Source organism: Clupea harengus, chromosome 4, assembly GCF_900700415.2.
Source record: "Clupea harengus chromosome 4, Ch_v2.0.2, whole genome shotgun sequence".
NCBI lineage: Eukaryota > Metazoa > Chordata > Actinopteri > Clupeiformes > Clupeidae > Clupea > Clupea harengus.
In genome coordinates, this window is record NC_045155.1 from 6574428 (window position 1) to 6602197 (window position 27770).

General features: G+C 45.7%; 3 protein-coding genes across 3 annotated transcripts; 1 reads left to right on the plus strand and 2 right to left on the minus strand.

The window, feature by feature from the left end:
- Positions 1 to 431: 431 nt before the first annotated feature.
- On the minus strand, positions 432 to 12184 carry dhx35 (DEAH-box helicase 35). Its single transcript, XM_012832155.3, has 21 exons — positions 12082 to 12184; positions 11441 to 11568; positions 11141 to 11233; positions 10347 to 10424; positions 10143 to 10247; positions 9671 to 9732; positions 8669 to 8738; positions 8498 to 8557; positions 8046 to 8158; positions 7532 to 7628; positions 7053 to 7211; positions 6334 to 6544; positions 5967 to 6091; positions 5527 to 5581; positions 5025 to 5215; positions 4251 to 4328; positions 3545 to 3674; positions 3308 to 3389; positions 2989 to 3060; positions 2548 to 2659; positions 432 to 2244 (listed from the first exon to the last, which is right to left on the minus strand). Exons 1-21 carry the CDS (start codon positions 12119 to 12121, stop codon positions 2206 to 2208), a joined length of 2100 nt encoding a protein of 699 aa, XP_012687609.1. The 5' UTR covers positions 12122 to 12184; the 3' UTR covers positions 432 to 2205.
- A 1205-nt stretch (positions 12185 to 13389) lies between these two features.
- Positions 13390 to 16804, minus strand: rab5if (RAB5 interacting factor). Its single transcript, XM_012832156.3, has 4 exons — positions 16513 to 16804; positions 15717 to 15820; positions 14405 to 14534; positions 13390 to 13871 (listed from the first exon to the last, which is right to left on the minus strand). The coding sequence occupies exons 1-4, from the start codon at positions 16618 to 16620 to the stop codon at positions 13830 to 13832; spliced, it is 384 nt and encodes a 127-aa protein (XP_012687610.1). The 5' UTR covers positions 16621 to 16804; the 3' UTR covers positions 13390 to 13829.
- Positions 16805 to 17648: 844 nt separating this feature from the next.
- Positions 17649 to 27763, plus strand: zhx3b (zinc fingers and homeoboxes 3b). Its single transcript, XM_031565486.2, has 2 exons — positions 17649 to 17936; positions 24090 to 27763. The coding sequence occupies exon 2, from the start codon at positions 24272 to 24274 to the stop codon at positions 27761 to 27763; it is 3492 nt and encodes a 1163-aa protein (XP_031421346.1). The 5' UTR covers positions 17649 to 17936; positions 24090 to 24271.
- Positions 27764 to 27770: the final 7 nt, after the last annotated feature.

The following is a 27770-nucleotide window of genomic DNA, read 5'->3' on the forward strand; positions in this document are numbered from 1 at the left end:
TTGCAAACACTTTAAACCACTTAAAGAATGACACCACTGACTACAGAAAAGAAAAGCTACAATACATATACAAATATTAAAAAGGTCGAATCTGGTAAAAAGTTGACATTTCAGCTCGACAGCCAATCAAATTGACCCCAGCCTTTCGTGCTTCTGAAGCAACATGTGGACTGGCTAGAATAGTGTTTGGCATGGTCCAAGCCACGTTGGTTGTTTCCCCAATTACAGCGTTAGGACTGCGTGCAAACATAGCATGCACACAGCATGGACAACGAGAGGACTGTGAGGAGCAATTAGCTGAATTTGAAAAAAAGAAAAAAAAAAGCTGTATAGAATTTGAATGGCGGACTGCATCTCTGAATATTGTCCTACTGCAAATGAAAACTGTTTCATAAGACATCACGATCAAAAATGAAAACACCACAACTTCGTTGAATGCATGACTATTTGGTTTTATTTGGAGATATGTTGAACAGACCTGGGGAGTGAGTAGAGTTAAATAGAGTTTACTGACTATAATTCTGTGAAACAACATTCTGCCTGTGTTCAGACATTCTATAGATGGTTAGCCTACACACTTTTCCTTCCTTGGCAACTAATGTCACTATGAGAATAAAACTACTTGTGAGCTTCAAAGTGTCGTAGTTTCTTCACACATGCAAGAGTATGTGGCAACACTGAATATTAATCTGATTGTAGTTGTCCTCAGCGTACCAGTATCTGTGGTGTTTGGTTAGAACTACATCTAAGGCTATCCAGTGGTATGACCGCTACGTCTAATCAGTTACATCTTACCATGCAGACATTTACCAATAAAGTTATAACGCTAACCTTACTGACATGAAAGAAGGTTCCAGTGGAGCTAAAAAAGAAATAAATAAATACATCTCAACCATTGGTTTTGGCTCATTCCTCCAAAAACAAATATGGTTTCCGAGAATAGAGCTTCACCAGGGCCAAAAGAAGGAGGCAAAAAAAGGGAGGTGTCCATCGTGATGAAGGGAACTGTTAGACGCTTTAAACTTAGAAAAAAATCGGGAAAAGCACAGAGGAGATGTGGATTAATATTGCTGCTGCCTTGAAGAAAAATTAAGTTTCATTGTAACGAAGTTAGGACATTGGGTACAGACTACGTGCACAACAGAAGAAAATCAGGAAGATGATCAACTGAAGAGTTGAGGCGTTGCGCACATCTAAATGCTCATTTTTAAGCACCCTTTAAAAACGAAAAAAAAAGATTGGCACTTCCCTTTGGATTGCTTCTCGTGCAATTGTAACTACAATTTATTTGTCCATTTCATGTACCATAGATTCATGTCCCATGAAATGTCAAATAGAATTCAATAATTTGGCACACAACGGTTACAAAAAGGCCACTGAATGTGATAAAACACAGTGGTAGATTTCAGGGGAGAATTTCGGTCATTACTACAATGACTTTTTCCCCCATTGACTGGGAGGTAAATATGGTCTGTACATTCACTGTCCAGTCACATACCTGTCATTATTTTTCTTTCTTCAGCCCTCTTTCCATCCCCCCCCCCCCTGTGTGTCTGTCTGTCTGTCTCTAACCACTCACTCCGCCTCAGGCTACAGGATAGAATTAATAATAATTTTAAAAATTCACAGTTTTTTTTTTGTTATTCCCCTTACCATTGTCCCTCAATTGTTGTACTAAACCATGCCAGAACTGAATAAAAAAGCTATTAAAAATAAGTTTTAAAAGATGCTCATGGCCAGGGGCATATGGCTTATAACCTCTAATCCCTGGACTTAAGTCTGCTCTACCTACAGTATATATATACATGAGTGGGGCCAGGTGGGGTCAGAAGAGTGGACATGACGCAGTAAATATATCACATGTATAGATATCACACATCTCTATTTACAAGAGGATGGGGGAACACAGTGTCTCTTTCAGAGGGACTTCAGAAGTATTCTTCTCCTGCTAGTCCTACATGTAGTTCCTTGTTTTGTGTGTGTGTGTGTGTGTGTGTGATGTGTTCTGGTGTGTGATGTGTTCTGGTGTGTGTGTGTGTGTAGTGTGTGTGTTTGTGTGTGTAGTGTTGGTCAAGATTTATCTGCCCCAGACCCGTAAACTGTCTCAGGAGTTGGCCAGCACCTGGTGTGGAGTGTGTGTGTGTGTGTGTGTGTGTGTGTGTGTGTGTGTGTGTGTGTGTGTGGCAGCAGGGAAGGCCAGCCTGCTCAGAAGACCTTTGCCCTTTTGCTTCCCAGAGAACCGTGCTGAGAGGGAGAAAGAAAAGAAGAGAGAGAGAGCGAGAGAGAGAAAAAAAAAAGAGAGTGTCAGTTGAGTCCTCACTTTTTTATACATAACAGTTCACAATGCATTCACTAGTACACTCCATTAGAAGTTATTTTTGAGACTACAGACCAAAACTTCTATTGATGCCAAAAAAAGGTACAAGCACATCACATCTCAAACACATTTTTTTCCCTGTTATTGACATTTACTCCGTTTGAAATGATTCCTGTAAAACATCCCCATTCGTCTGGACCGCCCCCGCGTGTCTCCCGTCCCGTCCCTACCTTGGCCTGCTTGTAGAAGTGCGGGGCCAGCTCCACCAGCCAAGCAGACTCCACCGCCGTCACGTCCCGCATGTAGTACTTGGAGGTCTGCAGCACCTCATTAAACACAACCCTGGAGCCAGACACATCAATCATCATCATAATCAACATCATCATCATCATCACCATCAGGCTAAGGGATCAAACAGGCAGGAGTATCGTATCAAAAGAGGACAGCCTGCAGTGCACCTAGCGGGGATGTAAGAGCACACCCTTTGAATTACCAATGTGCATGAATTGTGCTATGGGAATAAACTTGCTTTGCCCTGCCTTGGGTTCAACTAATATGGCAGGCAAGTTTAACTGGCGATCAGCAAGTAAGCAAATTAAACACATGACTGCCTTAAGGTTCTTTTCCTTCCACACATAAACAGACTGGGGAGGGGAGGGGAGGGTGCTCACCACTTAGGGGGCTTCTCCCCATAGAGAACAGAGCTGGGGTGGATATGCAGCTCCCGGTCATCGCGCAGGGTCCTGGACAAGGGCAAGAACGAGGGAGTGTTTAATGAGAGGGAGAGAGGGGGGGGGGAAAGGAATAGAACCAGAGATGTGCAGAGAGGCAGAAAGATGCTTTGAATCTTAATTTGTTTTCACTGAGTAAATGAGAATATAATGGGATTGAGACCTACAGTTAAACCATGAGGGACCCTGAACTGAACATCAACTAACTCGGAGGTGCCTTTGTCAGGGCGTGGAAAACATGATGAACCCAGATGCCCACCTGTAGGATCCAGAATGGTGCAAGCGAGCAGCATTGGCAAAGAATCCAGCCACTATGCACCTGAGGATCACATCCGGGTCACCTGAACAGACGAATACAACTACTCAGAGCCTCTTACGACACACCGCAACAAAATAACAAACAAACAAGAAGAGATGATAAAACAGGAAGAAAGGGAAGAAAGGGAAGGAGGGGGAGGAGAGAGAGAGAGAAAGAAAAAAAGAAAGAAGTGCAGACCTTCGCTGGAGGTGCGTGGCACCTTGAACTTGTTCATGAGACGTCTCAGCTGCTCCCGGACGGTCACGGCCCGTATCAGGCCCTTGTAGTTGAGGAAATGGTCCTGGCACCACTGGGAACTCTTCTGGTGCTGGGGACACGGATGGCAAACACACGGAGGATCAGAGGACAGGTTGGCTAGTCCAGCCAGACCAGAGGTGACCTTGGCTCTATGTGACTGGAGTTCAGTCTGGAGACTATTTTGCTAGTTGAAATTGTGTTGCATAGAAGATCAGTTATTGACAAGGCTATGCCTAAAGCCTTTGCCGAAGACCCCCAAATGACTCCTGCCAATGGTTTCACTTCAGGCCAAAGGATTTCAATGCTGCTTCAGCGTTTCTCAAATGCTGTTCATGCTGTAACCTTTCCCACTAACAGTTAACTCTGAGGGGGCAACACTCCAGGTCCCACAGCTCTACTGCAAGCTACACTATGCTCTTGAGTCAGGGGGGTACTCATCCGGTATTTCTTCACCGCACTCCACAGAATAAGAAACACAATCTGCTGTGTGACTATCTGCCACAACATGTACTGACAACGACTCTGCAGTCATCGATCACAAACAATATATTGACATAATTTGAAAAAAAAAAAAAAAAAAAAAAATGTCCTTATCCTTTTCCGGTCTCTTTCCACGCATTAGTTTGCTCAGCTGTCAGTCACATACCTTGATGAAGGCCTCATAGACGTTGAGCATTGTCAGATGGTCACCTTCGGCCACTGCAAACTTCCTGTGCTCCCTGGCCTGAGGCAAGCAGGGAAAGTGAGACACAAAAGACACACAGACACAAAGACACACAAACAGAAAAACACACACACACACAGACAGACACACACACACACACACACAGAGAGACAGACACACAAACGGAAACATATACACAGACACCATCAGCACAGGCACACACACACACAGGAACAGATGGAGGAGCGAATAAGGCTTGTGGGAAGGTCACAGACGAGCAGTGTTTTGGTGTGAGACAACAGGGAGAGCATGACGGAGGTCACTCGACGGAGGTCACATTGAACAGCTGCTGCAGCTGGAACTTTACAGGAGCAGTGAACTCGTCCCCAAACATTAAGAGATTAGGCCTCCGTCACGGAGCTCTGCTGACCAGACTGCCATGGTGAACAAAGCCCCGAAACACACACACACACACACAGACAATTACAATCAGAGTAGGACACAGAGAAGGAACATGAGCAGGGGGAAATGCACAGACAAACAAGGCACAGAAGCAGTAGAAAGAAAGACACTGTGAAACGAAAAGAAAAGAACTACCGACACTCCTACACACACACACACACACACACACACACACACACACACACACACACACACACACACACACACACACACACACACACACACACACACACACACACACACACACACACACACACACACACACACACACACACACACACACACGGGACTTACTGCAGCTTTCTTTTGATTGGGATGCACTACAAAGATGTTCTGGATCTGCATCATGGCTGCTATGGTGACGATCTCCTTGGAGCAGCTGAAGTTGCCCGACTCCAGCAGCATCTTGGCGAACATGGGGCTCAGGGGGAACTCGGCCATGCGTACGCCCATGGAGTCAGTCAGGCGGCCGTACTGGTCCAGACCTGTGGAAAAACCGCAGCAGCATTCCAATGATCATCAATATCTTAAGGATGTTTAATCAAAGAGAAATACACTTGTAAAAGTAAAAGTGTAATTTAATTTTTTTTATGTTTTATATTAACATGCACGGAGAACATCATGAATGGTACACAGTTGTTTTATATGCCTATACAAAATATTATATTCAAATACAGCTATATATTTATAGATATGCAAAGATCTCACTATATTTGTATCCATCATGTATTTGGTGTCAGACCATTTAAATAATAATAACATAGTTACAGTAAACCGCACAGTATCATCTCCTCACCTCCGAGTGCATAGAGTAGCTCCAGGGCCTGGACCATTGACTGGGCTGGAGGGGGCTGAGAACATAAGAGACACAGATATGATTCACTGATCTGGGACATCTACACGCACATCAATACAACCACAACCACAAAACACACACAAAGGTTGCAAAAGGAAAAGAAATGTAAAACGTTTAATTTAAGCTGCTGTATGCAACTTTTTTTGTGGTGAATCATCGTTAATTGTCAATATTAGTGATGGTCACCTCAATCAGAAAAACAAAACGATCTCTGGGTCTTTGCAAGGCTCTGTGATCCTCAACTGAGCTTGAAACAAGGCCCAAGTATATAAACCAATCATGAAACTTCCACAGAGTTGGGCATCCCCGCCACTCCCTACAGTGGCAAGAAGGGCCAGCATTGTGTTCCAGAGCTTTGAGGTTGAAGCTGTGTTGCGTACCGACAGGAAGCTGAAGCGCAGCACGTTGTCTATCCCCAGAGCCTTCAGCTGCAGGATGACTGGCGCCAAGTTGGTGCGCTGCATCTCAGGCACCGTGGACGCAGGCAGCTTCTCATAGTCCTCCTCTGGATAACACAACACACACACACACACACACACACACACACACACACACACACACACACACACACACACACACACACACACACACACACACACACACAGCTGATGTCAGAAATACACCCAGCAAAAATTTGCAAACCAATACCAATTTCCTTCATTATGTGAGGGGGTAGTGCTTTTATTATCATCGTCTGTGCAATTTCATCATTGTTTTCCCAGTGGTTTATGCCTTCTGTGGTCTTACCCGTGTAAAGCCGGAAGCATTTCCCTGGGCGGTTGCGTCCACCCCGACCAGCCCTCTGGGCAGCCGAGGCCTTAGAGATGGGGGTCACCACGAGCGACTCAATGGCTGATTGGGGATTGTAGGCCCTCAGCTTGACAAACGCACAGTCAATGACAAACACAATGCCGTTGATGGTGATGGAGGTCTCAGCAATGTTAGTTGCAACCACCACCTGAACAGAAGGAGTAAAAAAAAAAAAAAAAAAAGTTTGCCCACAGAAGAAATTCTGTGATTATGAATGACAGATTCAACAGTTTTCTCTTCAGGTGATATCAGAGCTTGCTCCGTGGGCTTGACCATTATGAATCATGTCCGGTTTAATTAAATAGCCGTCACTCCAACTAGTATACCTTCACCAATATATCTGTATAATATCTGTATACACCCCACTCCCTGTGAACATGTTTTTCCCTATGTGTATTGTTTTTCTACTGTGATTTGTGTATGTATGTTTGTGAGTTAAGTTAAGTGTATAAGCTACTGGATGACCTAAATTTCCTTCGGGATTAATAAAGTATCCATCTATCTATCTATCTATCACAATCACTATTTCTTCATTCTGAAATACATTTCCACAACCTCAAGGTTTACGTACACTGAAGCTTTGCAGATGTAACACGACACAAAATAGAACTATTGAAAAGTGGGTCGGCTTTTCTGCGGCATTGAAGTCAGTTCACCTTGCGCACTGAAGGGGGCATCCTTTCAAACACTTTCATCTGCTCGGCGTAAGGGAGTCCAGCGTACATGGGCAGCACCCGCAGGTGCTTCTTCATGCCGTAGCGGGAGAGCGTTCGCGCCTGCTCCGTTAACATGGATACCACTTTCTCCACTTCCTCCTGGGGGGGGGGGGGGTGGGGGGGGGCACAGGATGAGATAGGAGATAATGCTGCATTATAGTTGCTGAAAAGTAACACTTGGGAAGGCACAATTATGTTCTAAATAGTAAGAGCAGGTCACAATAAATTAAGCTCTCATTTCTCTGTATCGGTTTTTGTTCTGTATATTTATATTAACATCAGGGGCCAAAATACAACAAGGTTGGACATCTCATAAAACGATCATTGTCATTATTGAGAGGCCGGAATGTCGGAATGTTGCAGTGATCCTCTATTGCTTGCTCCTATGCACTCTCCCAGAACTGACAGAGCTCACTAACCTGTCCGGTGAGAAATGCCAGCACATCCCCATCTTCCTCGGTCTCATGAATCTTCAGCACCGTCTCCACCGTGGCCTTCACATAATCAGGGACAGGACTACGGGGGGGGGGGGGGGGGGGGGGGGGAGGGAGAGAGAGAGAGAGAAAGAAAGAAAGAAAGAAAGAAAAAGGTGGTGGTGGTTAGGACAAAATGCCATACACTGCTAAATCTCAAATTGTCAAACATTCAGTATGCTTACATTTATAGCACTTGGGGCAAATAAAATACACCATTGAAATCTGGACTGAAACGTAATGGATGTACTGGCACTATGTGAAAACCAAGCGCAGTAAGATGAGCCAAAAAAAGAAAGAGGTAACAAAGGCAGCCCAGCCAGGGCAAACCCAGCACATTCAAACTGAAGTGTCTGAGCCACTTATGTAGTCCTCACACACTCGAAGAGCTCTGGACAAAACGTTCCTTCCTTTTCACTCTTGAGCCCTCACGAAAGGGCTGAAAGGAGAGGCTAAATACCTGACAGTATAAAAGACATCCACGGGGAAGGTTCGGCCCTCGACTGTAAGAATCCCACAGGTATCTTTACTGGGGTCTCCTGAATCATTCAGATTGAAGAACTCCTGAAATTTCTGGAAAATCACATCCACACATTTTTTTTTAGAAATCAGAAATGGAACATATGAACTCACATACCGGTTCTCAGTTTCAGTCTAATCTGCCCATGATGTCTTCTCTCCACAAAATGCAACGTTTTTACCAAGGCAACCACCGTGTAACCAGTTAAGTCATAATGCTTGTCTACCTGCCTAATCTCCAAAAACATTTTCATTTAATAACAAGTTGCAAACTTTCCTGTGTTACCCCACCGCAAAATCTCTTCAAAGTCATTGAATGGCCTCTGACCCCTCCCTCCCCCTCGTCAGGCCCCTCTACCTCACAGTGCATCTGCATTTATCTGAATAAATCACCTTGGCATCCAGGGTAGCAGATGCAACGATCACTCGTAAGTCCCTCCGCTTCTTCTGAATCTGTCACAGGGCAGATGGAGAAAGGGCTTCATGGACAGCTTGCAATGTTTTCCTTTTATATGTTGCAATAAAATCAAATCTAGCTATGCCATGGCACAAGTGCAGTGTCACCTTTTTCAAGAGTCCAATGGCGATGTCTGTGTACAATGTTCTTTCGTGAGCCTCATCCAACATAAGGACACTAGGACAGGACGACAACAACGTACCGTAATTTCCGGACTATAAGCCGCTACTTTTTTCCCACGCTTTGAACCTCGCGGCTTAAACAATGACGCGGCTAATTTATGGATTATGATACCTGTGACTGTATACGGTGGCTTTGTGTTTACAGTGGCTTTGTGGAGCTAGGATGCTAGCATGGATGCAGCCGCATGGATGCTTAGCTCCACGCGATTTCTCAGTATCTCTCAATAACTTAACTAATGTCAAAATAACCACAGTCTACCGGCGTAGACAGAACACAACTCAAAACACTTTAGAACATTTAAAAAAAGTTTACAACAATACAAATCCAGTCTTTTCAAGTTCTTTAGCTCACTGGTTTCAAACTAGCGTCTTTCTTCTATCTCGCTGTCTTCAATCTAACGTTCTAGCTTCTGATTGACTCTTGCAACTGTGCTCTCTTAAAGCAACAGTGCACTTATCGTAACTGGCAAAACTAATAAAATGCATCACTATTGTATTACTTTTGATATTCATTTTAGCCTGTGTAAAGTTAATTTGTTTCAATGTACCGGTAGGCACCTGCGGCTTATAGACATGTGCGGCTTATTTATGTTAAAAATAATTATTTTAAAAAAATTCAGTGGGTGAGGCTTATATTCAGGTGCGTTCAATAGTCCGGAAATTACGGTAATCAGTATCCAGACAGACTTCTGGGGCAGCCCGTTCACATGCAGTTCAAGACCTCGCAAATGCATTTGAATCACATGTGACTCAAATAACTTTGGTAAAAGCATCTAGTGGCATACATTTTCTGTCAGTATGCATTTGTGATCATGATTAAGAGGAGATAAGATGGTATGAGGGCATCTTGACTTTTTTTTATGAGGAACTGAGACAACATTTTACTCTGGTTGGAAAGTAATGTCGGAAAAGCCTGCAAGCTCTCACCTGTATTTCTTTAGCAGAGGATCTGCCATCATCTCTCTTACCAACATCCCATCTGTCAGGAACTGAAAGACATAGACAGCTGTCAGTAAACTCAGGTGGGCAATATCTCTCTACTCTAGGTCTCAGGGTTTTCAGACTGCTGTAAATGACATAAATGGCATTTCCCAATAAACGTTATCAGCGCTAGCAACAATAATCCGTTTCGGTCCTGCAATGAACAAGCAAAATCACTGGCAGGGACAGGGATGTCAGCCTCTTTGAAAGTGTCCTGACTGATTAACACCATCAGCTCACGCTGAAATTGTACTTGCTGGCCTGAGCTTAGAACTCCAAGAAATAAAACCATGTCAAAAACGTGCTCCAAAACCGAATCGCTTCCAGCAGCATAATAAACGAAGCATTGTAAGTCTGAAGCATCGCCATAGTGGTGGCATTTTGGAGGAGCAGTACCATTTTGCAAGAGAGGTAATACCTTTATTCGAGTGGCATTGGGGTCAGAGCAGTCATCAAACCTGATGGTGTAGCCAACCTCGTGCCCGAGCAGTGCCCCGCGTTCCTCTGCCACGCGGTTGGCCACCTTGTGGGGCAAATGCATGAAGACTCATTACAGCAGCCCAGCTGGGTAAATGAGGCTACATCGCATCCACGTCAGTGGCAAGGACAGAAATATACTTACAGATGTAGCTGCCACTCTCCGAGGTTGAGTCACCCCTATCACCTTTCCTTCTGCGGCCCAACCTGCCTCTAAGAGGTACTGAACAAAAGAAAGAAATGGATGATGGGCATGTTTCTGAAATCTCAATAAAATATTGTAGGCACCTCAAGTTTTACATCAGTGGTAACCAAAGTATGGGACGGGCCCCCCAGGGGTGCGAAAAGTCACAGCAAGGGGGGGGGGGGGGGGGGGGGCTAAAATATGGAATGAGACACTTAAACAGCTAACTATAGGTCACATTTTGAATTGAAGCTCTCTTACAGTTTAGTAGCCTATAACTAACCTATTTGGTGATGAGGTTATAGCCTACTTCTTACTTATACAATATGGTCAGGGCCTACCGTTTAGCCTGTATATTAGAAGGGATAGCTAGCCCAATTATTAATACAACGGACATGTACCTAAGATGAACATTGTATAGAATGACCACCCAGTGAGGTTACATTTTTTTTTAAATATGTTAACAGCTCTGATCAAATAAAAAAAAATAGTTTGAGAAAAGCTATGCAACAGCTGACAGGCATGCGTTTATTTTTTGCAATGAAAGTTAAATATGTAATGATGTGGGTGTCTCAGTCTTTGCACCATGGTTGTGGTGGGAGGGGAAGCGTATTTTTTGTACTATTGTGTACGGGGGGGCTAGCGAAGAAAGTTTGGGAATCACTGTTTCATATAGACACCGCGTCAGAGTAACTGCACCACACATCTTCTAGGATTAGTTGACACCATGAGAAGGACTGAGCGAGGATACAAACCTGAGGTATTTGTGTGCTTTTCCCACATCCTGTCTCTCCAACAATGATCACTGTCTGATAGCTCTCCAAGAGATAGAGGATATTGTTTCTGTGCTAAAGAGAGAGTGAGAGGGGGAACCATCCATAAGTGTGTGAGGTCACTGAGGATAACTGCACCCCTTTGCGCAATCTTTACATTGTCAATTAGCCATTCGCTCTAATTGGTACATTTCAATGAGAAGACAGACTGTGACTAAATACTAATTACACGAATGTCATTAAACAGCCATGGTAGCAATGAAAGCGAAAACACGCAAATACCTTAAAAACGGGAAGATTCTGTCGCTGCTTCTCGATGGACAGCGCAGTGTGCGGGTTGTAAATAACTGGGGAGCCAGTGGTCTCGGTCGTTAGCTCACGCTCCTCCGAAATACCCGGAGCATCGGCTCCTGTATCATGGCATAATCAGAAAACATCAGATGTACAACACAGTCTGGGATACGTAAACCTGTTATTCGCAATGTCCTTTAATTATCTTCCTTGCCTGATTAGCTTAGCTAGCTGAACTTGAGGAGGACGCAGCTAACTCGTGACAAACAATTAATTCACACTGTTAAGTTGTCCTCGCTATCTTGTTGAGAGACCATCGACAAAAGGGTCTGAGACTCCTCAGGACAGGGGTCCTTGATTAACTGTGTAAGATAGGTTTGACCACAGCATCCTTGCTGAAGTAACGTTACTGAAATTGCGCAGACCTAGCGTGAACGAAAATCGGTTTGTGCAAACAGCACTGCAGAGGTGCCACCAACACATGAAAGCGTCTTTCTTGATGAACTACAGCATCACACTTATTAAACTTGTTTATTTTCCAGTGATGCGAGGATAAATTATATGATTCCGAACATGCAGACACTATGAAACAACGCACAACTTAATTATCGCTCGATGTATTTTCATCTTACCGGGTTTCCAGAATTTCATCGTGGACTGGGGCGCCGCCATCTTGAAACTGACGTCACATTCTTCAAAACTTTATCATAACCCACAAACAAAACGAATAAATCGTTGAAAACTCATGTCCCGTTTTATAATAATGTCGCTCATTTTAAAGAAAAGAATTGATACTCAATGTAAAATTGTAAGTATTGCTTATGAATAAAACTCTTCCTGAGGTCCGTTAAAGACCAAAATGAATGCTGTATGTATGGTAATGACATCACGTCTTCACATATTGTTCGTGCTATGACTGCGAAGCATAGGCTTCATGAAATAGAAACTGCCTGCATGTTGGGTTGGTGTTGCCACATCTTCACTCCTCAACAATGGTAGTCTAGACCTTATTCTCATCCCACGTTTGTTGAGACAATTTGACCTCTAGCATAATGAGTTCTCTTCTTTAAAAAGCCCTTATTATCAATACAGAGCTGACAGCAGGGGTAGAGATATGGTCGCACCCAGCCAGTGAACACCTTTTCATAATGCATGCATCCAATAGGAAACACAATCTATCTCGGCTGTTCAGTGCCCCGAAGTCTGAACTCTTTTTTTCCTAACTGGTTTATGACTGAATTTACATGCATTTAGTCATTTAGCAGACGCTTTTTTCCAAAGCGACGTACAAAGGAGAAAAACAACCAAACTACGAGCAATAGAGACCTAGTGTAACAATAAACACTACTTTACATAAGGAATAACAAGTGCAGGAATGTAACTACTGTAAGTGCAAGTTAAGTACTATAGAATGGCATACAGATGTCTAATTTCATGTCTAAGTTTCTTCTACACTACCACAGGCAGAAAAACAGACCATGATCTCAAAGACAATCATGGGCAACTTTATGGTCCCATGATATATGGGAACATTTATGAGCAGTGAGATAACAGGTTAGGGCGGACCACTTCACTACCACTGGTCAGTTATACCCGACGGCTTCTTTTCTTCCATTTTTAAGCAATATGGAGAGGACATGTGCATAGGGAAGGGTAATTGTAGGGTGGTGGTTGAATTTGGCCTATGGCAGATGCTGATTATACTTCCAGACAGATTTACTGTGAGCAATTGTTCTTCCCATATTACAGAGCAACACTTTGTCTTTTATAAAATGTGGGACAAAGTCCATGTTTAATGCAATTCCCAAAAGATTTCCATCAGAAAATACAGTCTTTCAAAAGCCGTATGTATACCTGGTACAGTAAATACATCAGCTTGCAATTAATACACTATAAAATACTGAGATGTATGTTACATCAAACAAGACATAACAGAAACATACAAATAAATCAGTTTAATACATTGAGGATATGATAAAATGCATATTTTACAGAATTTATACACTGTTTAAACAGACTTATCGAGACCGGTCTGGTAAGACTATTTGATTTGGAAGCTAATCGTGAAAAACTAAATAAAGTTAAATTAAGTTATATTCTCCTGCTAACTACAATAGTGTCATTCGCTGAAAAAAAAAAAATCACAAATCATGGCAGTGCACAGGACAGTTTTAGCTTAAAATTCAGACACAATGACCAAGGACTCTAAGATGGCCATTTTACTGAAGGTACCCACAATGCACTTCTTTCTCAAGGATCCTATGTGCTGCAGGTGACGAATCCACACCTTGAAGCTGAAAGTTCTGCATATTCTTACATTTTACATTGAAGAAAATGTCTTTTGTCTTGCTCTACCACACACTGTTTTTTCCAGAGGTCATCAGTCATAGTGTAATGCCGTGTAAAAGATAATCCATACCACCTGAAATAAAACAGTGAATGGGTATTAATGTTACATTCAAGCTCACTATACTGTTCCTTACTTTGTCAGGATATCGGGGTTACAGGAAAAGGAACAACGGTGTATTATAGTCAAGGTTAGTCACAGTGGGAGAATGTGTCATGGCTATTTAAAGCATCTATACAGAATCTCTTACTTTTCAACTTATCAAAAGGAACACCCTGAAATGGAAATAATCCACCTTCATAATAAAATATATACAAAATCATGGCAATTAGTTTATCAAATAAGGTATTTTGATTTACACTTAGTCCCTATGCAGGTTCCAGTATCCAAACACACTCGTGGTGCTAAATAAAATAAATTAAAATACTAATTGTGCACTGTAATCCTTCTGTCATGTGCTATCTACATCACCAGCCAAACACACACACACACACACACACACACACACACACACACACACACACACACACACACACACACACACACACACACACACACACACACACACACACAAAGAGAGAGAGCGAGAGAGAAATTATGGCACTCACCAGGAATAATGCAAATGATGTCATAAATCCTTCTTTGGTCAGCTCCCATGTGCCGCCATACTCCTCTTCGTCTACCTGCTGGAAGCTGCTGAAGTAAAGGTACAGGACACCTGCATTGATGATGCAGAATCTGAGAGGAAAAAAATAAAAAATAAAACACAGGGACAGCATCAGGCGTGACCCAGCCCGACAGCAGTCGTTAGCAATTTGCATACTTTTTATAGCTCCTTCATCTTCAGCAGTCAGCATTTTCAAGGACGCCGCCTTTAATACGAGTTAAAAAAAAGTTTCCCCATTTACAATTTATTTGGATAGTCCGCCCTTGTTGAAATTCAAGTTCAGTCTCGTTCACTGAACATCATCTTAACCAAACCCCATCTATAACCCTAACCTTAACCATAAATTGTAGCTCAGAGTTTCAACAGATTCAACTAACCCTTGTTTATAATCCGAGCATCTGTAGAAGGTTTATGGGGACCAGCTAAATAAAGTATCCCCTTAATTTATCAAGCATAGAGAATTTGAGAGCTTAATTCCCAGGAAACATTTGGAATAACCAAACATCCAGCATTACACACTGATAAAGCAGATGAATTACTCAGAATATTAAGGTAGGTTTCTTAATAATTACATCATGTTTAGTCAATTCAAAATAAAAAGTATATTTTCATTTCAAAGTGTGTTACAAACACATTCATGTTTAGCCATCGTTTTTTTTTAGCTATTTGTGACACGTTTGTAGTATCAACAACCCTTTTCCATGACAATTTTTATTTCAGGGTTTAAAAAAAGCCTTTGTTTTCTTTGGGCACAAACTTTCCAGGCCAAAACAAAGCCACATGATTGAGTGACAGCATTTAGTCCCACAAGCTGAACAAAAACAAGTGTGTGATGTACAACAAGGTGTGATGTACCCCACATGCAATGCTGAACAATAACAAGGTCCCACTGTTTGGGAATAATCTTCCTTGCACTGAACACAACATGGCTAAGAAGCTACTTTAGATGGACTGATAGACCCCTTTTGATCAACTGAATTATTAAAAGATTAGTGCCAGGTTTAGAGTTGAGGCCTGAAATGTTGCCTCCCTCATAGGGTCCACCAGACAGTATCACCCATCAATGAGCCAGTGGGTATTACATTTACATAGGTAAACTAATGTATGGGGGTCAGGTAATTGGAAAACTGTCGAAAACACAGACAACTATACAATCATAGCCAAAGGTGAGACCATAAAAATGATTGTAAACTGGATTTATCTACCTTGTTATTAGGGACTCTTAAACGAATAGAAAACAAACATATGCTTACATTGCTAATCCCAGAAATCCTTTCAGCGGTGCAATACCCCATATTACTCCGAGAATAATTGCAATGATTTGCCTGATCCAGTAGATCACATCCAAGAACTCATCCTGTGAAGCAAAACGAACCGTTAGTTTTGTTATTTTGTTTTATTATCAAGGAGTCTTAAAAGAAAATATTAAACTAAAGGTCCTCTCTCACCACACTCCCTTTTACTGCCCCAGTCTATAATTACTTCGGGTCTGATTAATCATTAGATTGTACTCCCAAGGTTGTATCTATGTATTGGGGGGCATGCCAGCCTACCAAACATATCTGTGCATGAGCTTTGTATTTCAGTTAATGTGGTATTCGTTGTAAGCACCTCCTTGGCCGTGGTATTTGACAACAACTTCACAAATTTCCACTTCAGCTTTGTAAATCTTTAACGTTAATGTTAGCTATGAAATGTGTAGCTCAGCCAGAGAAATACTTGTTAGCATATATAGGACCAAATGTCGGGTGTATCACAACCCCCATGCCGGAACAAATGCTAAAGAATCTGCTAGTAATATTATGCGTCGCCTAATAAGGCGAGACCCCAACTTTGAGGGCTTGCGTTAATCCATTCACGACCTCCCACGTCAGACGATCTGACAGCACAATATAGTAGCTATGCAAGCTAGCAAGCTAGCTAGACAACTAGCGCACCTAACCAAGTTCTGACACTTACGAACAAGCTAATATCAAAAAAACAAGTAAAAAAAAAAAGAGAAATTGTTTTTACAGATTTCGCTTTCTCAATCACACGCCTAATAGTTACCTTCTCTTCCCATATAGCGTTACAATTGAAGGCTTTGCTCCATGTGGACTGCTTCACTCCACCGTTGGCGAGATGAACTTCTTCTTTCTTTTTTGAGCTGTTCGTCATTCTCTGGAACTGCCACTGGGTATCGCTGAATCCTTGAACAGAGCAACACAATTTTAGAAATTGTGCGAGATATCTCCGATTCTACTGAGAAGCGGCAAAACTCGGAATAAATGCACTGCTGACTCTTCAGATTGCTGTCGAAGATCTCCAAGCCGCACTGTTCAGGCATGCGCAGAGTCCATTTGACCCTAGGGCGAGAGCCAATGATAAAATGCGACGTTCTCGCACGCTCAACGCACTGGAGTTTGTTTGAACGTCTCTCAAATTAAATAGCGCCATCTGCAGTTGGAAGACGGAAACTGGATGTGTGAATTAATTAATCAATAAATGAATGAATGACTGAGCACATGAATGAATATACATGATGTTCTGTTTTTTCACCATTTCATTTTTATCATCATGTTATCGGGTGAATTGTGAAGACTTTACTGTGACGGTCATTTTCATTAGTGTAAAATAAAATAAAATAAAATAAAGAGGACCATACAAAAAGCCTTACTAAACTATATGTAATCTTGTGACGTCGATATTTGGTCATCATTGCCAAAGTCATACATGGGCTAATCGATGTGAAGTGAAGACGAGCTTCAAAGGTCTCAAAAGCATCCTGATGCCCATCAGTGAAGATGGGGAAGAAATAATAGGCTATACTCATAGGCTGTGAAAACGATTTAGGCTACAGGTCCTTTGCAAGAACTTAATGGACCTCATAAAGTATGCTGACAAGTCTTTAATCCGTAACATAATTGTATGATCCTCAGTAATATTAACAGCCCGCATCATTTTGCCATTAATAACACATTTATAAAGTTTTTAATAACAGTCCCACAAACCCACTAAACACTCATCTCGGATTGGTTACTGTCCGTGACTACAAAATCACTTTGAAATTTGAAATTGATGGTCCAAGTTGGGAGATTATCTGCACTGGACAGAACAAAGGGGATGACTGTGTTCACATAACTAACTTCACCTCAGAGTCTGTCCATGAGCTCATGCCGACCAGAGGTTTGGTAGGCAGTGACGCTCTGGATCACGTGTCCCAACCCTAGGTACGTACGTCGTAGTTTCTTTTCCCTTCTCTTTCAGCCGAGATCGATTCGTAATAAACAAGAACTAGGGGGCCATTGTCGCTCCCCCGCCCTGGTGGCCAATATCACATTTACAACGAGCACCTAAGAGAGAAGTTCCACCTCACTTCAGTTGGCATCAAAGGGTACCTAAATCTCATATTAATTATTTATTTACGTGTTCCACTGGTGAGCTTGCTGTTTGTTGTCGATTTCTTCTGCCACATCTGCTGGATCAAGTGCACGGTAAGTTAGATCTGTGTTTAACATCCGTAACACTGTTTCTGTGCAGATACTGGGACTAAGTTATAATCGCAAGCTAGCTAACATTACCTTCGTAGTGCTACGCAGGGCCAATTTAGCTAGTTGACTGGCTACATGAAGTCGCTTGTGTAAAATGGCGACAGTAGGTGGGGGGCGCCGAGTCTGATTTTGGGGTATAGTGTTTTCGATCGTTTCGATTAGGTTGGTTAACTATGTTTGCGAGGGCCGTGTTACCACTGCCTCCGAGACTGAAACTTCAGCAGATGGGCACCACGCGCCTGTTTTGCTCCAAGCATTAATATCAGGGTTTCCGATGTTGGTTTGAACGGGATGTTACCCCGTAACCACACAAAACATCTCCCTGAATTTAATACACCCACACTCTTTCACCAAAACGACAGACACACGAGGTTGCCACAACTTCGTTTTAGGTAGGAACCAAAATGATTGATTGATAGTGTACCGATAAATCACGCTCTGTTGCTTTTGTTTGCAGATAGTGGATGCCTCAAATTTTGATTTGTCTGGGTGCATACATTTATTATTTTACTTCATAAACATTAAATAATGTCATTATTTAAGAGTACGTTGTTTACCTGATTGCCCTAAAAAAAATTATGACTAACGTTTTCACTGACAAGTATTTACGAAACTTGCATGTTGTTTGTGACAGTTTTGAAATGTTATGATGTAAGGGGTCTTCTATAAGTCTTGCCCTGCATCCATAGGGTGTCACTTGGTCCATTATTTTTTCACCGAACTTTTAACTGAGGGACAGGGTTGCTTTGCACAGACCACAAATGTGCCCCACAATGGATCCTATTAATCTCTGTTATGACATGTCGCCTGCCACACCCCCTATATGATTGTATCTTAAAACAAGACAGACATTCAGGGCATTGCACCACCATACTCTCATTCTCTGGATTGTTTAATGTGATAAACATTATATTAATGATCAGATTATGACTGTGTGGGACACCTACGTCTGTGGGACCCCAGCAGTCAAGAGGATAACCCAAATTATTTCACAGGGGTCAGTTCAGGTTTGAGCACTTTAGAGAGATGAGTAGTGATTATGATGATAGACAAATCTGTTGTGAGGGAGATGAAATGTATGCAAATTTTACATTGCATGGGTACTGTACTAAAGCACTTGAATGATAACACAACTAAAAGGAAGCTCATGACCTCTTTTGCAAATGAGCATATTTGATGCTATGACAACGTACAACTTCTTTTCCAAATGTTTGTTTTTTGTCTCTGATGAGATGCATTTTAGGTGTAGGCCTACTCCAGTCAGTGAAGTGGATGGGACTTTTTTTTTTGGGGCCATAGCACGTTGAATATTTTAGGGGACAGTGTCACTTTGGAGAGTGACCTGCTGTGAGCCTGCTTCCCTGCTCATGTACTGTCATTTCAGAACCGTCCCACCTATCCAGTGAACCAGGGCCCGGGAGCAGGTTCGATTGATGGCGGACTGCGCCAGCAGTCCTGAGAAGTAGGGGCGCGGGGATTGCGCTCGCTTGTGCATCCTGAGCGCTTGCTCTCTCTTGCCCGCTTGTGCATCCTGAGCTAGCGGTTTTGGTCAGCAGGAGCTGGCGTTGCAGTGTCTCGCTGGATAAGAGGCTGTGATGTCAGCCATTTTAGGTTGGACAGCGGAGCGCGTGGTGGTGTGCCGCCATTTTTTCTCCCCCCCCCCCTTTCCCTCCCCTGCCCTCCTCCTTCTCCTCTACCCCCTTCCACCTCTCCCTCCTCCCCTTCCTTTTTTAACAACTGAGCCTTTACGCCTGAGGTGGCCATAGATGGGTCAAAGCTTTCCCTCCCTCCCTCTCTCTCTCACCATTTAAAAAAGAAAAACAGACTGGGTTTCCAAACTGGCTCTAACTGCATACTGGGAGGATTTCTTTAGGGTTGGATATTTTGTTTGTTGGTTTCGAGCCGCGTTGCCAAATGGCTGTGTGAAGGCCTATCTTTTAAGGGTCATTCTTGGTGTGTGTGTGTGTGTGTGTGTGTGTTTGAGGGAGGGAGTGTTGGGGGGGTGGGTGGCGAATACAGGGTTGGTAGGTATAGCCCTTTCTGCGCACAGGCTAGCCTAAGTGTGGGGACATGGTGTGTTTTCTTGTGGGCCAAGCGTAGATGGAAATAAACAGCTCCTGGCTCAAGTGAGGCACTCAATGGCGCACAAACAGAGAGAGGGAGAGGGGCTTAAAAATGAGAGAAAGAGAGAGTTTTGCCGGCATAGATGATAGTGTGATGGCGAGGACGACCACACCTTCGAGACACGGACACCGCCAAACGCAGCGCTGAAATAGGAGCAGGGCTGGGACTCTGGAGTCACTGCTCACAGTAGTGTGCGGAATAAACAAGCCAGCGAGAGGCAGCCAGAAAGCCTCACTGTGTGTGTTGTGTGTGTGTGTGTAATTCCGTGTGTGGGGTGACTACTATGGGACTGCTTGTGTGTGTGTGTATGTGCGAGGGAGAGGGAGTCTGGGGGGTGAGCGGCAGTGGGGTGGGGGGGGGGGGGGGTGGTAGGACGGCCGGTTGCCATGGGGATAGTAACACACCAGTGGCGCTGCCGACCTGTCTCCCAGCAGACCGAGCCGAACTTGTTGAGAGAGGGAAATGGAGGGAGAGTGGGGGAGGGGAGAGCCATGCAGGCGGTCAGGCAGGCAGGCGGATTGTTGGAGTAGCTACAGCCCTCTCTCTCCCAGCTCACCCACTCAAATGGACAAACACACCAATGTACTCCATGTCAGTGGGCAGACACTGGTCTTGGTAGAACGTTTTTCAAACGTTCGGAGAGTAAATACATTACAAGTAGAAGGAGCGCTGACGACTCTTCCTAGAGACGTCGGCTCGCCCCGTCACTACCCAGCTTCTAAAATTGGCACCTCCGCCAAGGCGAGTCTATAGAGACTGGTCAGTGTTATGATTGAGGGACATGCAGGACATGTGACATGGCTTATTTACGTGCTCGGAGGGTACAAAAACAATCCGCCCTGTGCCAGGCCAGTTCTCCTCACAGAGGGGGGGGGGGGGGGGGGCGCCGCACCAAACAGGCCTCAAACTATCCGAGTGGTTATGTAGGCTACAACTTATAACTAGAAATATCAGTGCCTTTTATCACACCCGGATTCAGCAGTAAAAGAGTTGACACTGTGCTAGGGGTGAAGTTTGTTGTTGTTTGTCGGCGGGTTTTTTTTCTCACTCTTTTGTTTTCTTTGCTCATAATTTTATGAAATTTTTTTTTTTTTTTTTTTTTTTTTTTTTTATCTAGCTGTTATTTACCCCCATACCACCAACACTCACACACCACTATTGCCCCTGAGGTCAGTCATAGGCTTGCGAATTTTCTGATTTTCAGGAACACGAAGGCCCATGTAGCCTGTGATACAGAGGTCAGTGTGAGAGCTTGATAAGACTCGATCAGATTTGGCCAAGGGCTTCGTTGGTAGCCATTGTCCCCTCAGCTTGCTTGCTGGCTGGAGACTGGCAAAGCACACAAAATGCAGCGCGGCTTCTAGGTTGTCCACTGGCTCCACTGCTCACAGTAGAACATTCCAGAGGCTTCGAAGTACGCCAGAAAGGAGGAGGGAGTGGGGAGGAAGGGAGGGAGGGCGAAAATGGGGAGAGAACGACCGTGTGTGATTGTTGTGGGGGTAGAGGTAGAGAAGCAGCAGGGAGGTATGTGTGTGTGGGGGGGTGTGTGTGTGTGTGGGGGGTATCAGGGCAGAAAATCCTTTGCTGAAACACCTTGCTCCTTCCTCGGCACTGCGACAGTTATCACCCCCCCCCCCCCCCCCCCACACACACACACACACACACACACACACACACACACATACACACGCATACACGCATACACGCATACACTGTCCCCCCAGACACACACACACACACACACCAACACTCTCTCGGCCCAGTCCTCCCGCCCATCCCCCACTCGCCTTCTCTCTCTCTCTCTCTCTCTCTCCTCCCTCAGGGCTCTGGCCCACGTGATGGATGGTAAGCCCTGCCCACCCCGCAACCCTTTTGTGCAGGTCATGTGACTCTCAAGTCTTGGCAGGGCCGTGCCCCCTCATGCAGAACCGAGTGGCAGTAGGGTAGTAAGGCCTAACGGAAGGGCAGTTCCGCCACAACCAAAGAGAGAACGCAGGAATATTTCTTTGATGAGTGTGGCGCCGCAGTCTCTTCTGTCTCCAACCCGCCCGCTGGCTCGCCCTTCGTGAGCAAGCGACCTCCTCACGCAATTAACCTCTTGCGTTCCCGCAGACAAGACAATACGGTCAAGACAAACAAACCGTACGAAAAAAAAAAAAACAGAATTTTGATGTTTGTGTGTCGCAGGAGTGTCGCCCGACTTCTGTCGACGTCGATCACAGGAAGATCAGCACTGGCTTCGCTCCTCTCCGTCGCAACAGCAGTAGGTTACAGAGTCCAAACCCCCGGTAGAGGTTATTGGCTCCGCACTCGGTACCATTCAAACCTGCAGGGGTAGTTAAAGCACCCATACCTCCCCCCCCCGCCCCCCTCCCCCCTCTATTTTAGCTCTTTGTAGGTGGCTTGGGCAAGAAGAGCTAGAGGAGGTAGTTATGAGTCTCGCGGGGCTCTCCTGCTGTACCACATAGAAGTGAACTGTGTCAGCTAACCAACAGATGTCTTTGCAAAATCCCAAACTGTGCCAAACTCGAGGCACAAGCCTGTTAGTCTGGTAAGGCCTCACTCAAAGGCCTCGTCAGACTTAAGAGCTCTTTTTTTTACCCCCCATTCCATACGCAACGCATTCATTTTGATTGTCCAGAGTGCTTGACGCCAACAGAAGGCTAAAGCACTTGAGATCACATCTTGATGCACTTGCTGTGAGGAAATGGAGAGCACCCTGATAGTAGTTGTCTGATCAGTAGCAGAAGCTAAAAGGAAAGCAAGCGCAAGGAAATGCTAGTCCTGATGCATCTTCCCCCTTCTCAATGCTGGACAAATGTGCATTACTCATATGCAGTCTATCTCACGCCCTATCCTTGTTGCTGGGAAAAACCTGTGCCGGTTAAATCTACCGTAAACGTACGGTTGGCAGACCAACTGACCGTGTTTGGATGCCGCAAACTAGGATTAGAGTTAAATGGTGGTGACCTATATTTTTTTGCAGAGCCTGGCAGCTGTGAGTGAGGCGGAGAAGGTATGTGGAAACTGGCGAAGGCAGAATGGTTATTGGTCCGTCATGATCTAGTTGTTGTGTGGGAAGGGCTATCCAGATGAGCACGTCTTGTTTACAGCGCTCTGTGATTTTAGCAGATGCGCCCAGACCTTTTGGTGGTGGGGGTAAGAATATGCATGTCTATTGCCGACAACTAACCCAGTGGTCTCAAAGTTTGTGTGCATTTGTGGTATGACTGTTGATAGGGCGGGGTGGGGGGTAGTGCCTGGGGCTGAGTTGTTCACAACACTTAAGAATAAGTGTGAAGAAGTACTGGGGGGGGGGGGGGGTAAAGCATCATTGCTGTCAGTGTAATTTCCTGCACTTTGTAGAATTATTTTCTGAATAATAATAAGTGTGTGATCTCATCTTATCATACAGGTTGGTTAAGGGCAGTCCTTCTGAACAATGCTTTCCAGGGTGTCGTGGCGGTAGTAGTCGGGGGAAGGGGACAGAGGTCACAGTCGAGCTCTAACAGACAGAATGAGAGACCATGAAAGAGCTTTGTGAAGTCTCTGTTGTCTAGGAACACATCCACATACAAGGTTGTTTGGATGGGATAAGTGGGGATTTAGTCGTTAAGTGACATAAATAGATCACTGGAGTGCAGTCGGCCTGGGCCCACAAAAGCTCAACGTGTTTTAACACCCCATTCATATATTCAATGCTGAGTCAAGCTGCTTAGCTTAGTTTTTTGTTTTGTTTAGTATTTGATTGTTTTTGTTTGTTTGTTTGTCTCACCCTAATTATACAATATATTCAAAAATCCTACTGATATAATTGTGGTATTCAGGGAATTAATATCTAATAATCTTCTACTTAATAGTAATTCCACTTTAATTGTTCCCCCAGTGACTAAGGTTGTAGTATTATAAAGATTTTTTTTTATTTTGAAAACCACACTTAACTCATCACTTCACTCTGCTCTTATTCCACAGGTTTCTTTACTGATGCCTGAATCACACCTAACGACAAGAGACACAAACTGATGGATTGAGTGGCCTGGAAGTCAGGCAGCATCGCAGACCTGCCTCTATGGCCCACCCATAACTCCGTAAACATCCAAACTGCAACTGTACAGAAAAAGTCTTGTAGTCTACCCAGCTTCTTGGCTTAAGCCATGGCTAGCAAGCGAAAGTCGACCATTCCTTGCATGATCCCGGTGAAGACCATTCATTTGAGGGATGACCTTGAGCAAGACCTGTCTTGCCTGACTAAGGACAGTGCCTACCCATCCAGGGAGGACATGTACAGTCAGGGTTACTTTGACCTTGGCGAGTCTTCCAGGCACGACTCGGGTGACGCCCTGAAAGATGGGGGCACTTACACCTGCAGGCCGTGCAACTTTGAAACCCTGGACCTGAACCTCTTCCTGGATCATGTTTACAGCGGCCATCCGGAGTTCCGGTCGGACCCCAGCTTCCACTGTGTGGACTGCGGGGTGACTGCGGCCAAGTTCGAGGGCCTGGCCCTGCACAATGCGCGGGTTCACCCGAGCACAGTCACCACGACGCTGCAGCTGAGGAAGCGGGACCGGAAGGTCATCGTGGAGCAGAGTATCATCCTGGGCCCCGGTGACAGCCTCATCTCCAAGGAGTCTGAGATCTCCATCACCAAGACGCCCATCATGAAGATGCTGAGGGGAAAATCGGAGCATCCTAAGAGGATAGTGGTTTCACACTCCATGGCGGACGACTCGAGGCTGGAGGCCGCGTCCAAGCCAGCCGAGAAGAAAGACCCCCCTACCATAACTGTTACACATGTGCCCACTATCGTCCACAACGGTTCAACTAGCAAAGTGACATTACCGTCCGCCATACAGATCGTCAATGGTTCCGGAGCACTTCCTATTCTCAAGACCGCCGTCACGCAGGTGGTGTCGGTGGTCCAGAACCGGAACTACCATCATCAATCTGCGCCCATCACCGTCTCCTCCTCACCCGCCTCCTCCTGCATCTCCGTCTCCAGCTCCAAAAACATGCCCAAGGTCATGATCCCTCTCAGCAGCATTCCCACGTACAATGCTGCCATGGACAACAGCAGCTTCCTCAAGACGTCCTTCAGTAAGTTCCCCTACCCAACTAAAGCAGAGCTCTGCTACCTGACCGTGGTCACCAAGTACCCCGAAGAGCAGATAAAGATATGGTTCACGGCTCAGAGGCTGAAGCAAGGTATTAGCTGGTCGCCCGAGGAGATCGAGGACGCTCGGAGGAAGATGTTCAACACGATCATACAGACAGCGCCCTCATCGGGTCAGCACCATCAACAGCAGCACATAGCACGCCATACCCACCACAGCGCAGCCCATCAAACCATCACAGTCCTGCCCGCCTCCCTGGGCGCCACCGGCATCCCCCACATCCTCCAGGGCAGCCTGATGAGCCAGGGAGGGGTGATCGTCACGCAGCCCATGATGGCCAACGGCATCCAGGTCAGCAGCGCTCCAATGGCCTTGGCCGTCACTCCCAAGCACCAGAGCGCCACCAAGCCGATGATGCAGGCCAGGCCTGCCGCCGCCCTAGTGGCCGATAAAGGAGTCAGTATGGTGGTGGGCACAGTGGGAAGCAGCAGCAGTCTGAATTACACGATCACCAGCAGTAACGGCGGTGGGAGCAGCAGTAGCTCCAGCAGCTCTAGCAGCATCATAAGTAGCGCAAGCAGCAGAAGTTTCAACAGTAGCAGTGTGAGTAGCAGCCAGACTAGTGTGATTAGCACTGGTGCAGGCACCACCACCGGCGGCAATGGCAAAACTAGCAGCAACATTAACAGTAATACCAGTAACGCAACTAAAATCAATAACACCAACAAAAGCACTGAAAACAGCAAAAGCCCAGCAAATGGCAAAAGCCCTGCACCCAGCACCACAAAAACCAAAACCAACCAGGATGCCAAGATGGGCAACAATGGTAAGGACAGCAGCAGCAGCAGCAGCAGCACTGTGAAGAGTACAAATGATGGCAAAGCCTCTCCTGACATAAAATCTAGCACTGACAGCAAAAACAGTACTGACGCCAAGACCGACCGTAAGGCTGACGGCAAAAGCAATGGTACCAGCCCCACCATCAATGCCATCACCACAAACACCAACTCAAACAGCACCTGTGCCACAACCGCAAACACGGCAACATCCACTACAGTCACCACCAATAGTGGTAGCAGCAGCAGCAGCAGCAAGAAAGGAGAGACAACAGCAGCAGCATCGTCACCAACCCCCAGCTCCCGCACCCTCCCCAGCACCAGTTTCCTGGATCCCAATTTCAAGCAAAACAAGAAGTCCCAGGAGCAACTTTCTGCCCTGAAGCAGAGTTTCCTCAACAACCAGTTCCCCAACCAGGACGAAGTTAACCGGCTCACCAGCCTGACGGGCCTATCCGTGCGCGAGGTGCGCAAGTGGTTTAGTGACCGGCGCTACCACTTCCGAAACCTAAAAGGCCCGCGGACGAGCACGGGGGGTCAAGCTTCGGCCACAGATAAAAATGCCTCCCCTGCTCCTGCGTCCTCAGATGCGGCATCATCCGCAGACAGACCCAAAACACCCCCGCCGTCACCGGTAAGCCCTCAACAGCAGCAGCAGCAGCAGACCACGTCCCCCACCACGCCGTCACGGCGACCACCTCGGCCCCCGTCCCCCGATTTCACGGCCATCCGGTATAAAGAGCGCGAGCCCCATCAGCTGGTCGCCCTTGAGGCCAGTTTTGCACAGGATCCCGAACCCTCCTCTGAGCAGGTGGACCGGCTGAGGCAGGAGACCAAAATGACACGGCGGGAGATCCACGGTTGGTTTGCGGAGCGACGGAAAAGAGCTGCTGCCGAGAAGAAGAAGGAGGATGCGGAAAAGGCCGAGAAGGAGGAGGCAGAGGCCGCCGTCGGCGGCGGCGAGGACGGGGAGAAGAGTGAACCCGTGAAGGAGCAATCCGAGGAAAAGATGAGCACTGATGAGCAATCGGGAGACGCGTCGTCTCAACAAGGAAAAGATGAGAAACAGAAAGAGGATTCCCCTAAAGTCAACCCCATCAAGATTAATCTAAAAATGCTCAAAGTGACTGAATCCAACGGGAAAGACGGTGAGGGCAACCCGTCGGTCCAGACTGATCATCCAAAAACAGCCATTCCGGCTGCCCCAACATCGCCAATCCCTATTCCCTCGACCCCGTACCGCGGCAAGAAAACAGCCGACCAGCTTCACGCGCTGAAGCAGGCCTTTGCTCGCACCCAGTGGCCAGGCAGCCCGCAGTACGACGAGCTGATGGCTAGAACAGGCCTCCCGAGACCCGAGGTAGTGCGCTGGTTCGGCGACTGTCGCTACGTCCTCAAAAACGGGCAGCTGAAGTGGCTCGAGAGCTACCAGGCCATAGTGGAGGAGGAGGACTTCCAGAAGGCCAACCTGGAGGCGCTGAAGGAGCACCTGGAGGCGCACGGGAAGCTGGAGGAGACCCAGGCGAAGGAGCTGGCTAAGGCCAGCAGCCTGACAGAAGACCTTGTTCGCCGGTGGTTCACCAACAAGGCCCCACTGCTGCTGCTGGCGGCCAAGGAGGGAGAGAAGGAAGGCGGGACGGCGGCGGCGCCAGAGAAGGAAGGCGGGGCGACGGCGACGAGGTGGAGGTGGAGGTGAAGGCGGA

Bases quoted from the DNA above. Each gene is read 5' to 3' on its own strand.
- dhx35 (XM_012832155.3), bottom strand. From the start codon at position 12,121: ATGGCGGCGCCCCAGTCCACGATGAAATTCTGGAAACCCG. The intron at 10,425-11,140 runs GTTTGTATCCTC...TCTTTTGTTCAG, and splicing joins AAAGCACACAAATACCTCAG to TACCTCTTAGAGGCAGGTTG. The intron at 10,248-10,346 runs GTAAGTATATTT...TTGCCCCACAAG, and splicing joins GGAGAGTGGCAGCTACATCT to GTGGCCAACCGCGTGGCAGA.
- zhx3b (XM_031565486.2), top strand. From the start codon at position 24,272: ATGGCTAGCAAGCGAAAGTCGACCATTCCTTGCATGATCCCGGTGAAG.
- rab5if (XM_012832156.3), bottom strand. From the start codon at position 16,620: ATGACGAACAGCTCAAAAAAGAAAGAAGAAGTTCATCTCGCCAACGGT. The intron at 14,535-15,716 runs GTAAGCATATGT...TTTTCCTCTCAG, and splicing joins GGATTTCTGGGATTAGCAAT to ATTCTGCATCATCAATGCAG. The intron at 13,872-14,404 runs GTGAGTGCCATA...GTTTTATTTCAG, and splicing joins CATCATTTGCATTATTCCTG to GTGGTATGGATTATCTTTTA.